Source organism: Rattus norvegicus, chromosome 8 (assembly GCF_021556685.1).
Source record: "Rattus norvegicus strain SHRSP/BbbUtx chromosome 8, alternate assembly SHRSP_T2T, whole genome shotgun sequence".
In the NCBI taxonomy this organism is placed as follows: Eukaryota; Metazoa; Chordata; class Mammalia; order Rodentia; family Muridae; genus Rattus; species Rattus norvegicus.
Window position 1 is genome coordinate 92,502,026 of NC_141541.1, and position 15,633 is coordinate 92,517,658.

The 15,633-nt window shown below is 42.0% G+C and overlaps 1 protein-coding gene across 17 annotated transcripts in view; it reads left to right on the forward strand.

Annotated features, from left to right (window-relative positions):
- The first annotated feature begins 9,089 nt into the window (after window positions 1-9,089).
- The window catches only part of Ttk (Ttk protein kinase), a 38,261-nt gene continuing 31,717 nt past the window's right edge, over window positions 9,090-15,633 (forward strand). For 3 of the 17 annotated variants that reach the window (XM_087562224.1, XM_087562227.1, XM_087562233.1), the window contains exons 1-4: window positions 9,090-9,160; window positions 9,447-9,549; window positions 10,229-10,424; window positions 14,749-14,962. In XM_087562224.1, the coding sequence (XP_087418350.1) occupies window positions 10,289-10,424; window positions 14,749-14,962 (350 nt within the window). In that variant the 5' untranslated portion in view covers window positions 9,090-9,160; window positions 9,447-9,549; window positions 10,229-10,288. 17 annotated transcript variants of the gene reach the window in all.

A 15,633-nucleotide genomic window follows, 5' to 3' on the forward strand; every position in this document is an offset into this window, starting at 1 on the left:
TGCTTAGTTTGTTTGCTGCCTCCGTCCAGACGCTGGTTGGACTTCCGTTATCAGTCAAGCGTGAAGACTTGTTGAGGCGAACGTATTTCAGTTTATCTGTGATAGTTGGCAGTTTGACTTGGGTCAGCAAGCTTTGTTCCTGTGAACTTTGAAACTACGTGTGGAGGGTGGTAACATCCTTCATGGTCAGTGTAGTAGAAGTGGGGTTTACTAAGAATTGTATATTTAGAGGTCTGTGACCTGGCAGAGCAGTGGCGGTCCTTGGAGGAGACGGTATCTATGGGACAGGCACATTATAGAGGCTGGATTTGTTCCTGATCAAAAGCGAGATACTCCCTGCGGTCATGAGCAGCAACAGTCTTGGGGGGAGGGGCAAAAAACCAACCTTACAGCCTATGTACATAAGGGAAATGCTCTGACAGTTGCCCAGTGATCTTGAGTGTAAATACAGCCTAGAGCCTATTATCACCATCGCCATCCTAGCTTTCATTTGTATACAGCACATATTCTCTGTGTGCATACAAAGCAATGAGAAAAATAGACTCCGGTCTGGTTCTTATAGAAGTCATAGTCTGCTGTACAGCACGGGTAAAGACACATTCATTGAACATTTTGTGACAGCTGCTTCTTCGAAACTAGATGCCATTAAATACTTTGGGCACAACAGTGAAAAAGTTGAGGAAGTAACTTTTAGTCTCCTTCAGTAATTGTTGTCTCTGAGGCTTACTGCCTCTGCTGTTAACCTAGGCCTAGTCCTGAAAGCTTTTGGCCTTCGTAGAGTCTAATCCAGGACTAGAATGTTTCCGGCCTCTGAGATTCACTGCTGAATTAAGCTGACCCTTTCTAGTTCTTTCTGAGAACTGGCCGATTCAACTCAGCTCTGCAGGCTCGAACTCCTCTCCAAGCTGACTGATTCAGTCTGGCTTCCCTCAATTTCTCTGAATTGCTCTGTTTGGCCTCTATACTAATTTTGACCATCAGTTCTAATCTTCTGGCTCCTTCTCACTCTCTGGATCATTCTACCTTTCTGTCTGTCTAGCTTGTTCTCTCTTCAGCCTGCCTCTGTAAAACTCTCCCAGGAAAACTGCCTCCTTCCTCTTTCTGCACTGCACCTCAAGTAGCTTCCCTTTCATCTCTATTCTTGTGAGAGTTGGGCGTATCCTATTCTGTCAAATCTTTCTCTGATTCGTCACTTCGGCTGCCCCTCAATTAGACATCACTTTCAAGCACGGGACTTCCTTCTACAAACTAACTCTACCTTCATTATTTATAATGAGAGGTGTGTACTAAAGGCATGTCTATATTCCAGCCAGAGGGATTAGAAGTGTGTGCTACAGGTGAGCCGTACTACAACTAGAAATAGGTTTGTTTGTTTGTTTGTTTGTTTTCAGAAAACAACACAATCTCAGGGTTTACAGTTTGATCAAATATCCTGGGACAAAGAAGAATAAAGACCTCATGTTCAAAGTACTTGTGTTAGGGCAAAGAAGCAGTAAACACAAATGAATGAACAGTATTACTATAGATAGTTTAAAACTCTGTGAACAGATAAGCATAGAGATGTGAGGAAGAACTGAGAAAATCATGGAGGGCTTGCAGTTACATAAGATCTCATTAAAGGGGGTTGGGGATTTAGCTCAGTGGTAGAGCGCTTACCTAGCAAGCGCAAGGCCCTGGGTTTGGTCCCCAGTTCCGAAAAAAAGAAAAAAAAATCTCATTAAAGACATGACACAGGGTGGTGGGGTATGGACAGGTGGATGGTAGAGAACGTCCATGCTGGGACAAGGCTCACAATGGCCTTTAACACCAGCTCCAGGGGGATATGTTACTGTGAGCACCTTCATGCACATGCAACCCTCCTAAAAGTATATATAATTTAAGATAAAATAAATTTTTAAAAGAAAAGACAATATTTGAACCTAAAACTTGAACTAAGGGCAATGCCTACATATCTAAAGATCTCTGGATGAGTATTTGGGCAGAAATTGCAACAAAATGAAAGGGCCCCTTGGGCCAGAAAACATCCCACTGTGCTCGAGGAACAGAGGTAGCCCGTGAGCTAGAAGCTAGGAAGGGAGGAGAAAGTAAATCAAAGTTGGTTTGAAGACTTGAGAAGGGCTACCTTGGACTTGGAATGTTGATCAGAGGTCAAGTGCTTGCACAACATGTGTGACTATCTAAACACCTGCTTATGCCAGGGAAAAACTAGGGCACTGCTGCAGTCATCAGTGTGGGTTCAGCAGTCTCTTTTTCTTGGTCGAAGGATTCCCTTTTCCAGACTGGCTGTCGAGCCACTGCTGCCTTTCCAAAGGCTTGTGGAAATTCAATTTCTATTTGCCTGTATCTCACACCAAAGGTTATCCTGTGATAACTTCTCTCTCTCTCTCTCTCTCTCTCTCTCTCTCTCACACACACACACACACACACACATACACACACACACACACACACACACACACACATATATATATATATATATATATACATATATATATATATATATCCTGTGCTATAACAGAATCTTAATAACAGGGGATGCAACAGGAGAGTAGAGATGATTTTGGACCCAGTGTGATCCAAGGAACAGTAGAGTAAGCTGTTGAAAATGAGCACAGTATTATGTAGGAAGTATGCATTCTTTCATACGAACACTTGTGAAAATATCTAGGGGATTCCAGAAATACAGAAGAACATAACCCAAACCCTAAAACTGAAAACAGCACCCACACCAAGCGAAGGAATGGATTTGGAGAGATTGGAGCTGCCACACAAGGCCGGCTAAAGGGATGTACGATTGAATAACTTTAGAAAACACAACCTCAAACTGTACTCTCCATATGATGGAGCTTCTCTCTTCCTGGGTATTTGCTCCAGAGAAAGTCAACTATTCTCCATACCAATAGCTGTAGGTGAATTCTCTTAGCAGTTTTATATGGAAAAGAGCTCACATGTGGACAATCACAGAAACAGAAATGGATTAGCAAGCTGTGTTTTTGTCATAAAGTGAAATAGTATTAGCAATAAAATGGAGTGGACATCAATACGTACAACCCCAAGAATGAATCTCAAAATCAGCATGAAGTCAGTCAAAATCAGTCCTTCTTTTATGACTCCATCTGTATTAAATTGTGCAAAATGGCAGCTGATGTGGTCTTATCAGATCCAAGTGTTCCTAGGGCACAGGTGGGAAGATGTGTGAATGGGAGGAAGGGTCCACGGCCCAAGAAAGATCTGGAGAAGGATGGTTGATATTGTCAGCTCTTTGTAATTTTATCTAATGTAAAAGATTATCAAGATATGTCATTTAAATATGAACGGTTTATTGCATATAACATCTGCATATAAAACCCTTCTTTCAATCATGTCTGTTTTGTATATTCACCTCTTTCAAAAGTGTATTACAGAATTGATATCTATGGTTCCTCATTGGTGAGCCAGGGATATTTAACCTATGGCTTAGTCCAGTTAAACCGTTGCACTCTGCCCTTGCACTCTCTTCACTCAGCACATGTGCACGGGACAGAATTCTCCACTTCTGTCTTCCTGCTGTAAAATGCCATAAAGGACCTCACACTCTGAGTGGTGAGTTCCCAGAGTGAGTCTGCTTTTTACTATGCTTTTCCAACTGCTAAGAATCTAAGAAAGTTTATTCTGCAACATGTCCTTCTGGCATAGTTCAATACTTTTATATAGATTGTGGCTGGGGAATCCAAGAAAGAAAAACAAAGACAAAAAACAAACAAACAAAGAAAGAAAAACCCTAGTGATGTGACAAGCATCAAGGCTTGAAGCCAAGCCTCTGAGACCCTTTCAAGACCTACAGTCAAATGTCTTGACATATTTGAAGAAAGACACGAAAGTAAAGATCTGAGGAATAGCTGCAGAAGTGCTAGGTGCTAGAGAATGAACAGGACTATGTCAAGCTATCACTATTCTCTGTAGTAGTGGAGGTGTAGGATGTGGCTCAAGAGACTAGGGAAATAGCTTATCTCATAAGGTACTTTCTTGCAAGCCTAAGGACCTGAGTTCTGTCTTCAGCACCCACATACAAAAGCTGGGTGTGGTGGCCTGCACTTGTAATCTGAACTCTTGGAGAGGTAGAAACTGGGAATCCCAGGTGCTGGCTAGCTAGCCAGTTTAGCCTAATTGGCAAGTACGAGGACAATTGATAAAATCTGGCTCAAGACAAGCATTTGAGGTTGACCTCAGACCTATACCACAAACACACACACACACACACACACCACACTCACATACACATGTACTCGCACACCCAAGCATATACAATTATGGCTTAAGAGAGAGACAGAGCGAATAGATATAACAACAGGAAAGACATCAAAGACTTTAAGAATCTGATAAATACTTGAGAGGGCCATTTGAGGGAGGACAGAGTAAAGTAAATGTGAAGAGATAAATTGTGAAGGTGTTAGCATGTTGTCTGTCAAGGAGGGACCGATGTGTTTAAACAAAATGACATAAGAAATGTGCAAGCGAGTGGTAGAGCATTTGCCTAGTATCTGTGAGTCTCAGCATCAACTCCGCACTAAAATAAATGGGGGTGCACTGAAGAAGCATCATGAGAATAACAGTATACGCTTAGGAACAAAGAGGAGACAATGCGTTTGGGTGTGTGGCTCCGTGGTTATGGGTGATGCCTTGAGCTTAATCTTTACTGTAAAATAAAGGGAAAGAGAGGACTTGAAATGTCATGAAAACAGGAAGCAGAGGGCATTTTGCACTGTCTGGTGTTGCTTTATTAATTGTTCCACCCCAGCCTCAAATCCTCCAGGGTGTCTTCACAGCACATATCCATTAAATGCTAAATCTTACTCTCCTGATAATCACCAATTAGTCAGGATGTAGAATCACCTAGGGGACAAGCTTTGAGGGAGATGCTAGATTGCTCTGGTCAAGGTGAGACAACCCAAATGTAGGTGGCACCATTCTCTGGGCTGGGTTCCTGGACTGAATGGATGGGACAAAGAAAGTTGCACCATTATCTCTTTCTCTCTGCTTCCTGACAATGGGTGTGGTCAAACCAGCTGCCTCAGGTTCCTGTTGCCCTGACTCCCTTGCCCTGCAATTGTGAGCCAAAGTAAACCCTTCCTTTAATCATTTCCATCTAGGATTCTTGTCATAGGCTTGGGCAGAGTGACTAACAATCCATCCCGTAGGGATGGCACGCAGCTCCATGGTGGAGCTCTGGCTTAGCCTACACAAGGCCCTGGGATTTGATTCCCAGCATTGCAAACAAATTCGGAAGTAATAAACACTGCTGAGGGACAGTCTGCTTGCAAACAGTAGGCTAATTCTTCCATTCTCCCTAGACGTAATTCCTGCTGGACTGAATTATGTCTTTCCAAAACACCATCCACGATGTGATTACATTCAGCAGTAAGGCCTATAAAGAGGTACTGAAGATGGAATGAAGTCATAGGGGTGGAGTTCTAATCCAAGAGGATTAGTGTCCTTATAGGAAGAGCTACCACAGATGATTTGTCTCTGCTCCCACACAGGAAACAAACAAACAGCAACAGAAACACCTCGAGCAGCCAGGGGAACGACACCACCTTCATTACTTAGGGAAAAGTCTTCCCAAGGACTATCCCTGTTGTATCCCCTTAGGTTTCCGGAGTCCAGCTGAGAAAAATGTATCTATGTTTAGGCTGCACATTCTCTGGAATTCTGTTCTGGCAACAGAGACGGCAAGTCCATACTCTTACCATGAAGATACAAGTCTATCTGGTTCACTCGAGATGTGCGGCATTTTAAGAAATCCAGAAAGGGACATCTTCTCCCTGCTCAAAAGTTATTTCCCTTTTCCTTTCTTGTTTTACTTTCAGTTCTCTCCAGACAAACTGTGGGGTCTGGGTGAAAGCATAATGCATGGGTGAAGCTGGGCAATTAACATGCTTCGATACAAGGCAGATTGACTATTCAAATTACATCCCATGTCTCCACTCTGAAGTTTTGGCAGGGACATTTCAGCTGGAGCTGTCTGGGCCTGCCTTTGTGAAATGAAACATGCTTTAAAAAAAAACTTGTATCCATCAGAGAATGATGTCTTTTTTTTTTATAAGTAAATGAAGATTTGTGATACAGAATCTGCAGCTAGGCTTCAGAGCATTTGATCAATGTCCTGCAGGCACGCTCACCTCTGGATCCAGGGCATAGACTTAAAGAAGACGAACTACTAAGTCTATTGAAGGCTATTAAGAGGTCTCTATCTTTGAGACCTCTGCTGGGTTAGACCTCTTGGCTGTAGCATTTCAGCATGAGATCTTTCTTTTCAATCTTTCTTTTTTTCTCTGATTTGTGTCTTTATATTTGAGTCAGATAGCTGGGCCACTAGTTCCAGCTACTATGGAAGCTGGTGCAGGAGGATTGCTTCAGCCCAGGGGTTTGAGACCAACAGAGACAGACAGCCATTTTAAAACACAATGAAATAAAAATAACAAAATTTCTGAAGTGGGTTTCTTGTAGGTAGTGAATTGGGACCTGCTTTTTTATTCCCTGAGATTTTTTTTTGATTATATACATTTAATGAAATTACCAATATAGTTGGATTTCAATCTACCGTTCTGATTATGGGTTTTCCCCTTTGTTTTTGCTTCCATTTTGAATCCATCTTTGTACCGATTACCTGTTTTTCACCTCCACTCTTTTGCTCACCAGAAGCAAGAACTTTTTGTTTGCTTGTTAGTTTTTACTTGTCATTCTTCTTTTGTTTCCAGTGATTTCTTTAGACTTTTAATAACACTGTAGATGTATGTTTTGGATCACATACATTATTTCTGTGTGCATACTCATTGTAGATTCAGAATTACTCTATCAGAAGAGCTTTCTTAACCGTAACTTATATTCTAGCACGACTTGTGATTAATCACCCTTTCTATCTTTTCATCTTTGGTTTTTCCTCATATGAAAAACACTTTTGGTGGATGTAGAATTTGTCTGGGCTACCTTCCCCCCCCCCTTTTTTTCTTTACAGTATTCTGAAATAGATTTTGCATCATTTCTGACAGGAAGTCTGCTGTCGTCTTCATGGTTGTCTTCCCACTGGTAGCTGTCTTTTATCCTTCGGCTGTTCTGAAGATTTTCCTCCTCATAACCAGTTTTAAACAATTTAATTAGGTCTCTATAACGCTTGTAAATTTTGGAGGTATTCTCTATGCCTTCAGTCTGTTGTTGGTTTGTAGCTTTGATCACAGGTGACCTAACTGCCCCCCCTTTTTTTTCCAGTTTCCCCTCATTTCCAGTTGTATGTATATTAGACCACTTTGCTTCACAATCTGCCAATGCTTTTGCTCACTTTTTATCCCTCTGTGTTTAATTTTATACATTCTAAAATAAAGACTTCCTTTTACTATTTGTAGGTGTGTGTGTGTGCATCTGTGGTAAATGCACCTGAGTTCGGATATCTCAGATGTACCAGATTCCTGCTGGAGCTGGAGTTACCAGAGATTGGGAGCATCTGATGTGGGGCTTCCGCAAAAGCCAGAAGTGCTTTCAATTGCTGAACCATCTCTCCGGCCCTTCAGCTTTCAAATTGTGTTTTCAAGCCTAGTGATTTTTTTCTTTGCCCCACAAATTGACTGCTTACCCCACATAATGTAATTTCTATTGTTTACCGTGCATAATTCATGTCTATACATCTATTTTAGTTTTTTTTTCACACTCTGAATTCCTCAACGTGCTTATAGACTTCCCTCTAAGTTTTTGGAATGCATAAAACACAGCACAAATTACTATTTTAACATCCTAAATAGCCAAATATGTCATCTTGTGTTACTTCTGGTCTGTTTTAATTGATGCTCCCCCCACCCCCAACGTAACAGTTACACTTTCCCTTTTTCAAAGACTGGTGATTTTTTTCAACTAGATAAGAGTGTAAAGACGACCCTGCTAAGTCTTCTTGTATTTCTGTAAACATTATTGAGCCGAGTTCTAGTCTATAGTTAAATTTCATGAAGACAGTCTGATCTTTTAAAGGTTTGCTTTTCAGCTTTTATGCTTGACCAAAAAGGCCTTAGTTTAAGGACTAACTTTGTATTAAATCTTCTGTCTCTGTGGGATCTACATTCATGGGTTTAATCAACTGTAGACAAAAAAAAAAAAAGTTTTTCCTGTCTACATAGAACAACTTGTTAATATTCCTTAAGCAACTCTGTTTAACATCTATTTATATCACATCTGTATTGAATTGAGCATTACCAATGTTTAGACGACCAATTTTAATGTATTCAAGATGCTGGGAGATTAAAGCATATGCCTTAATCTCAGCCTGTTCTGCAAAGGGAGTCAGTTCTGTGGCAATGGATGCACACACAGTGAGACCCTGACTCGAAAAGAAAACAAAAACCAGCAAGCTCCCCTCCCCCATCAAAAGAAAATAAATGTATACAAGAACAGAGCATAGGTTTGTGTAAAGACAACGGCTATTTAAAGAGTATCCAGGGATTTGGATATCAGCAATTTGTAACAGAGTGCATCTTTTACTGATTGAAGATGAAGCTACAGCTGTAGCTTCTTACACAAAGCAAAACCGAGCATCAAGTGCAAACCAAAACAAAACAACATCTGCTCTTCTTTTTCCGCACATGAAACCGTTCCCCTGGACCACACAGTCCGCTAGGGTAACTGGGTACCAGTGAGGAAGCCTAGAGAAGATTTTCTCCTAAGAACAGCTGAGCTAGCAAGGGAGACAGCATCAGGGGGGTGGGGAGGGGGGCTCGGAGAGAGGAGCTCAGTCAGGAAGTCCGGACCAGGAAGGGGGGGGGGACCAGAATTCTAACAAAGGAAAGCGCGTCTTGGGTTGAAGATGAAGCCAGGGTTCCCTGGAGAGTAGCGGAAAGTTCAGCGAGGGAGCACCAAAGAAAAAGATCCTGACTCCCGGCCGGACCGTGGCAAGCCAGCCGGGCGAGCTAAAAGACTAGCCCACTCAGCAGGCGTCGGTAATTCCCAAGGACGCTGGAAGTGGGTGCGTGGGGCCGGTACGCAGAAGGCGGTGCGGCGCAAGGAGCCAATCAGGACCCGCGCTGCCACGTGACGAGCCGTAACCAATGGGAGGTGGCGGTGAGGGCAGCGGGGAAATTCAAACGTGTTTCCGGAGAGGGGATGCGGTACCGCTGTTTTGTCTGCAGCCTGGATTTCTGAGGTGGGTACAGCGGAGCGGGCGTTGCAGAGAGGCTGCAGCCGGCAGGAGGCTGCTGGGGAGCGAGGGCGGCGGCGAACAGGGGCCCCAGGCCAGGCGGGCGGGTATGGCCTGTGGGCCCGGGGCTGATGGGGGTGGGGAGCAGGGCCCTGAAGCGGGTGTGGAGTGCCGGCCGGAACTAGTTGTGCAACTCTCAGGACCTGCCCCCCGTGGTGGCTGTGCTCTGGGAGGAGGTGGGAAACCCCTTGCTGCTCTCCTTTCGGCCTATTTTTATTGTAACACCCCACAGCGGCTATGGCTGAGTTACTGCGTTGTGGAGAATCGCAGCCAAGAGTAACAGAAAGACTGCAGAGAGTTGACCAGTAACAAACACATTCATGCAGATGACCGGAGTATGTGCGCAAGTACTGTGACAGTACCTAGAACCTTGCATTAGAATGTTAAAAGCACAAATAATGGTTTTCGTCGGGGACAAACTGCTGAAAGTCAGTTATCAATAGAAGGATGCAGAATGCTCTCAATGTCAGTATTTACTCTGACAGAGTAGGCGACCAAAGGGACAACTTATTCTCATTACCAAACGGATTCTATATGTCTTCTCAATCACTACCAGAATCCAAGAAAACAGAGCTCTCCTCTCCTTTTTCTTTTTAAATGATGAAATCTACTGACTGCCCAGAGGAAAAAAAATTCTAGAAAAAAAGTGAAAGGAAGACATTCAGTGAGAAGTCGTGTTTTAAAAGGCATCAGCTGGATGTAGTGGTATATATATGTACACCTAGTGCTTGGACAATGAAACATGACCAGCTGCAGATATAGAGAGATCAAGGCCATCCTAGGCTTCTTAACACCTTTAAAAACACAAAAGTGGACAACAGATTTTCATGTGGGCAGTTATCTCCCAGGTTCACACAGTGTAACCTCAATGTTACTTTATACTGGGAAGGATAGATGTGTTTTGGTTCCTTGAAACTATTCTGGTAAGTTACGAGCTATGTCCTTGTGGGTTTTGTTGTTCTGGTTTGATTTTGGTGCACCACTAACACCTAACCTAGTAACAATTGCATTTAGATAGGTTTACAAAACTGACGGTCTGTCTTCCTCATTCTGAAGACGAGTTGCAGTTTAGAGATGGAGGCTGAAGAGTTAATTGGCAGAAATTTGACAATTGATTCCATCATGAACAAAGTGAGAGACATTAAAAATAAGATAAATGAAGACCTTACTGATGAGCTAAACTCGATCAAAGTCTGTGTTGACCCCACAGGTGAGTTTTTCTTTTCTTAAAAAGATCGAAAAAAACTTTTAGAGCCTGTAAGGTAAAGCGGAGAAGTACTAACCACCTTGTGTTGCTTGCCTAGTGTAGTTGTTTTTGTTTTCCTCAGTGATTGATGGTTATCCTTTAGATTATACTCCATACTTTAACTTCTTTTGTCTGGAAACATTACAAACATTTTTGCTACACACACACACACACACACACACACACGCGCACACACACACACACGACAAACTTTTGAATCTGAGGCAGAAAGATCTCAAGTTTGTGGCCAGTGTGGGAAGCACACTAAGACCCTGTCTCAAAAACTCGAAACAACAACAAAAAAGACTTGTCGTTCGCTGGTCGTCCACTGGTTGTTCGCTGGCTTGCTCACAGGTAGTTCTCTGAACTCTTGTTACTGCCAGCTAGCTTTGTTGGCTACTTTTCGTGCTGTTCACACACACGTGGGGTTTTTTGTTTTTTTTGTTTTGGCTGTTCCTTTCGTGCTGTGAACCAAGGAAGGCTCACCCGTCTTACTGAAGCTATTGTAATTATTCATTTTATTTTGCATGTGAATGTTTTACCTGCATGTATATGTATGTACCACTTTCATGCTTGGTGCCCTTGGAGGTCTGAAGAGGGCATGGGATCCCCTGGGACTGGAGTTACGGATGGCTGTGAGCCATCTTGTAGGCATTGAGAATGGAACCTGGGTCCTCTGTGAGAGCAAAAATGTACTCTTAACCTGCTGAGCCACCACTCCAGTTCTCTAAAATTAGATTAATCTCAACACCAAATACTAAACTTGAAGTATCCTCCTATTAGTCCTGTAGCTGCACCCTTCCTTCCTGTCTTACCCTGTTCTAGCTAGAGGTCTCTATTAGTCCCAAATAGGTATTCACTTACCTCTAAGGTCTTTGTAAATGTTTCTCTTCATGGCCTTCCCTGATAAACTACTTTCTGACAGTTACTGAGATGGGGGTGTGCCTCCCATCTTCTTTTCTGTATTGTTTGCACAGCCTGGGTTCACTTCATGCTTTTGTGTATTTGTTATTGATCTGTTCTCCACTAGAATGTCATTTCCATGAGGTCAGTTTCCAGTTTTGTTATGTCTGGTGCTTAGATTGAAGTCTGATATGAAGTTGTGGAATACTAAATGAGTGAAAATCCTCATAGTGTAACACACTAGTTTTGTAAGTCTTTTCTTAGGTTTTAAATGGTTGATGTCATTTAAATGGCCAGCGTGGATAAAGCAGATGCTGTGTGCTCCATCTTTTTAAACTGTGGGTAAAAACCCCACTAACTACATGAGTGGTGGGTCAGGAAAAATTGACAGCAGTGTCTGAGGTGCTAATGAAGTTTAACTCAAAAGCGAATGTGCAACAAACCCAAGGCGCTTCTGCCTGTGCTTAGCCGAGTCTCACACTCAGTCATGGTTCCAGGCACACAGCGTGGGCACTTTACACTGTGTTCAGTGTCTCACCACTCAGTGCCTGCAAAACCTTGGGTTCCATTTGAGATGATTGTGTATTGTAAATTGTCAGATCTTTACTGGACATACGTTCTTTCTTTTACAGAAAGGCAATAGTTTAATGAAGAAGAAACAAGATTTTTAAACATTTACCTGTGATTCCTACATGTATCAAATTATTTTATCTTTGGAATGTAATGTATTAGAATCATTAATTTTAAACATTGGAGGTTTACTGACTTGAATTTCATTAAATATTGTTAAATGAATTTATTCTTGGGATTAGAATTTCCAAACGTTTCTTTTTTCTTTCTTTTTTTTTTTTTTTTTTTTTTTTGGTTCTTTTTTTCGGAGCTGGGGACCGAACCCAGGGCCTTACGCTTCCTAGGCAAGCGCTCTACCACTGAGCTAATCCCCAACCCCTCCACGCGTTTCCAAAACTGCCATCAGCATATTTGTCCCATTTGCACTCCGTATCTATGGTCACCTGCATTCTCACATTGCTGATAATAGAATCAAAATACCGATTAAGATGCTCTGTACCACGCATTTCAGATATTCAGCCAAAAATGACTACATCCATCTCATTAGTGTACATGCTTGCTTTTATTCTTAATAAGTAATAAAATTATGTGTGACAAAGAATTATTTTAAAATAAGTTGATTTGTGATATTGTCAATAAATATCCAATTTGTATACCTGTTTTATATACCTGTATTCCTGCTAAAACATTTCCTTAGGTAAAAAGCTATTACAGATGAAGAGACCTCTGTTCACTGGTGAGCCTGGCTCCCAGAGGCCTGAAATATCTCCAAATCACAAATTTGTTTTTTAGGTATTTCACAAACTAATTTGTTAGGAAATTAGTAGAAATAATACTGAAAAATTAAACCAGTTAGTAGTGGTGGTGCACACCATTGATCTTAGCACTCGGGAAGCGAAGGCAGGCATATTTCTGAGTTTCAAGCCAGCCTGATCTACAGAGCGAGTTCTAGGATAGTCAAGGTTGCAGAGAGAAACCATGTCTCAAAAAACAAAAACAAAAACAAAAAAAAAAAAAAACAACCAAAACAAAACTGAAAAAATTACGATGTTAGTATTCAACCAGATTAAATTTAGAGTGAACAATCAAACGTCAGGAATGAGCTGCTCTGCTAGAAAGCAGAAAATGGAGTAATAGCTTCTTCAGATCACTATAAATACTTACCTAATAAAAGTGATAAACTAATAAAAGATAGCCTAAGTAGAAGGCTGGTGCTCCAATTTTGCTCTTTAAAAATATTGCACTTACTTAGTCAGCACTAAGTACATGCATTACCAGGTGAAAATCACGTTTTCAGGACGTAGCCCACTGCTGTGCACACTAGGCAAACCAGACGTGGTTGTCAAGGAAGAGAGTTAGAGGTTCAGGATCACACTTAGCTAAGCGGGGCTTGACCGAATCATCTGAAGTTTATTCTTTTCTGTTGTGGTGTGGTTTTGTTTGTCTGTTTTGAGATAAGGGTTCTCTATGTAGCCCTAGCCCCAGCTGTCCTGGAACTGCCAATTTCAAACTCACTGAGATCCACCTGCCTCTGTCTCCCCAGTGCTAGGATTAAAGGTGTGCAACCCCATGCCTAGCTTGAAGTTTATTCTTGCTTTTGCTATGTATGATGGAATTTCACAGCAAGAAAGCTGACACCCATAAGAAGCCCTGTAGGTTCTGAAGACATGGATTGGTGAGACCAGGAATTTAGCAATGTATTTAAGAGAAATGTAGGTAACTTGGAAAAGAAAAGGCCATATTTATTTTGTACCTTTGTATTTCTTTGGTTGTATTTTAAGTATATGGAAGTAATGTTGGACATTATTATTACTATTACCCAGTAAAAGTTCTGTCCAGCCAGAAACATAACACTTCTGAAATGCTAGTGAATTAGATGATTGATGGAGAATTTTCCAGTGTGGACGCTTAGTCAGAAATAGTGAGAGAAGACCTGGAAAGATGGCACCCCAGTTAGAGAGCTGGAAAGATGGCGCAGCAGTTAGAGAGCTGGGAAGATGGCGCACCAGTTAGAGAGCTGGAAAGATGGCGCAGCAGTTAGAGAGCTGGAAAGATGGCACCCCAGTTAGAGAGCTGGAAAGATGGCACCCCAGTTAGAGAGCTGGAAAGATGGCGCAGCAGTTAGAGAGCTGGGAAGATGGCGCAGCAGTTAGAGAGCTGGAAAGATGGCGCAGCAGTTAGAGCTGGAAAGATGGCGCAGCAGTTAGAGAGCTGGGAAGATGGCGCACCAGTTAGAGAGCTGGAAAGATGGCGCAGCAGTTAGAGACCTGGGAAGATGGCGCACCAGTTAGAGAGCTGGAAAGATGGCACAGCAGTTAGAGAGCTGGAAAGATGGCGCACCAGTTAGAGAGCTGGAAAGATGGCGCAGCAGTTAGAGAGCTGGAAAGATGGCGCAGCAGTTAGAGAGCTGGGAAGATGACGCACCAGTTAGAGAGCTGGAAAGATGGCGCACCAGTTAGAGAGCTGGAAAGATGGCGCACCAGTTAGAGAGCTGGAAGAGGACCCAAGTTCAATTCCTAGCACCCATATTGTAGTTCACAACTCTGTCTTTATAGTTTCATAGTTCAGACTTTCCTAAAAAGATATCTCAAGATCTGGCTTCCAGGACCATCAGGCATATACATGGTGCACAGACATACATGTAAGCATAAAATGATAAAATAAATCATGAACACAATTAAAATGATAATACAGGTGCCTGGTGTACATTGACAGTATTGTAAATGCCTAACTATCATTGTGAGAAAAATGTCATTTGTTTTTGTTGTCTATTTCTCAGTTGTGATTTTTTTTTCTCCTTATTCATATAACTCAGAAACTGTTAACCAAATTATGATGGTTGAGAACACACCAGAGAACTGGTTGAATTTCTTGCTGAAACTAGAGAAAAACAGCCCACCTCTAAACGATGCTCTTTTAAATAAGCTGATTGGTCGGTATAGTCAAGCCATTGAAGCACTTCCTCCAGATAAATATGGCCAGAATGAGAGCTTTGCTCGAATACAAGTGAGACTTGCAGAATTAAAGGCGTGAGTATTAGCATTGAACTTCATGTAACCAACTGTATATGTACTATATTACAGAGGGACAAGGTAAAAACGTTGTTATATTGTCTAAACTAGTACTTTTTTTTTTTTTTTTTTTTTGGTATTTCCAGTAATAGTTTATTGATTTCCAAATGCACAGGGGAGCCAAATCCCAACATCCTGGGATAGCAGTAATTCTCTCTTACAAAATGATTTACAGTATGAAAATGATATGCTGAAACATTAACTGAGATATGTAATTCCCTTGAAAGATTGAGTGTTCCCTTGTTTAGTGTAAACGGTGGAAGGGGAAGATGACCAAGGAGAGAGTGTGACTGTGTACAGGACAACAGGCAGAAGACAGCGGACTCGTTGGTTTGACCCACTCACTCGCTGTGGCCTGTAAAAACTGGTCAGGTTTAACTTCCATAAATTATAAATGATTGGTGCCCTTAAAGCCACATCAAGCGTAGCATGGACTCTGGCTATTTTCCCAACAGTGTCTCCAAGTGTCTTCATTTATCTCCATGTTCCTGCTCTGGTCCCTGTTCTAGTGTTTCTGCTCAGCCTCAGATAGTAATGGGAAACCAAGCGATCCAAATGATCTCTTGTGTGATCTGAGGAATGCCTGGCTCCTGTGGCTCTGGGAATTCCATAGGACAGTGGGTCTCAGA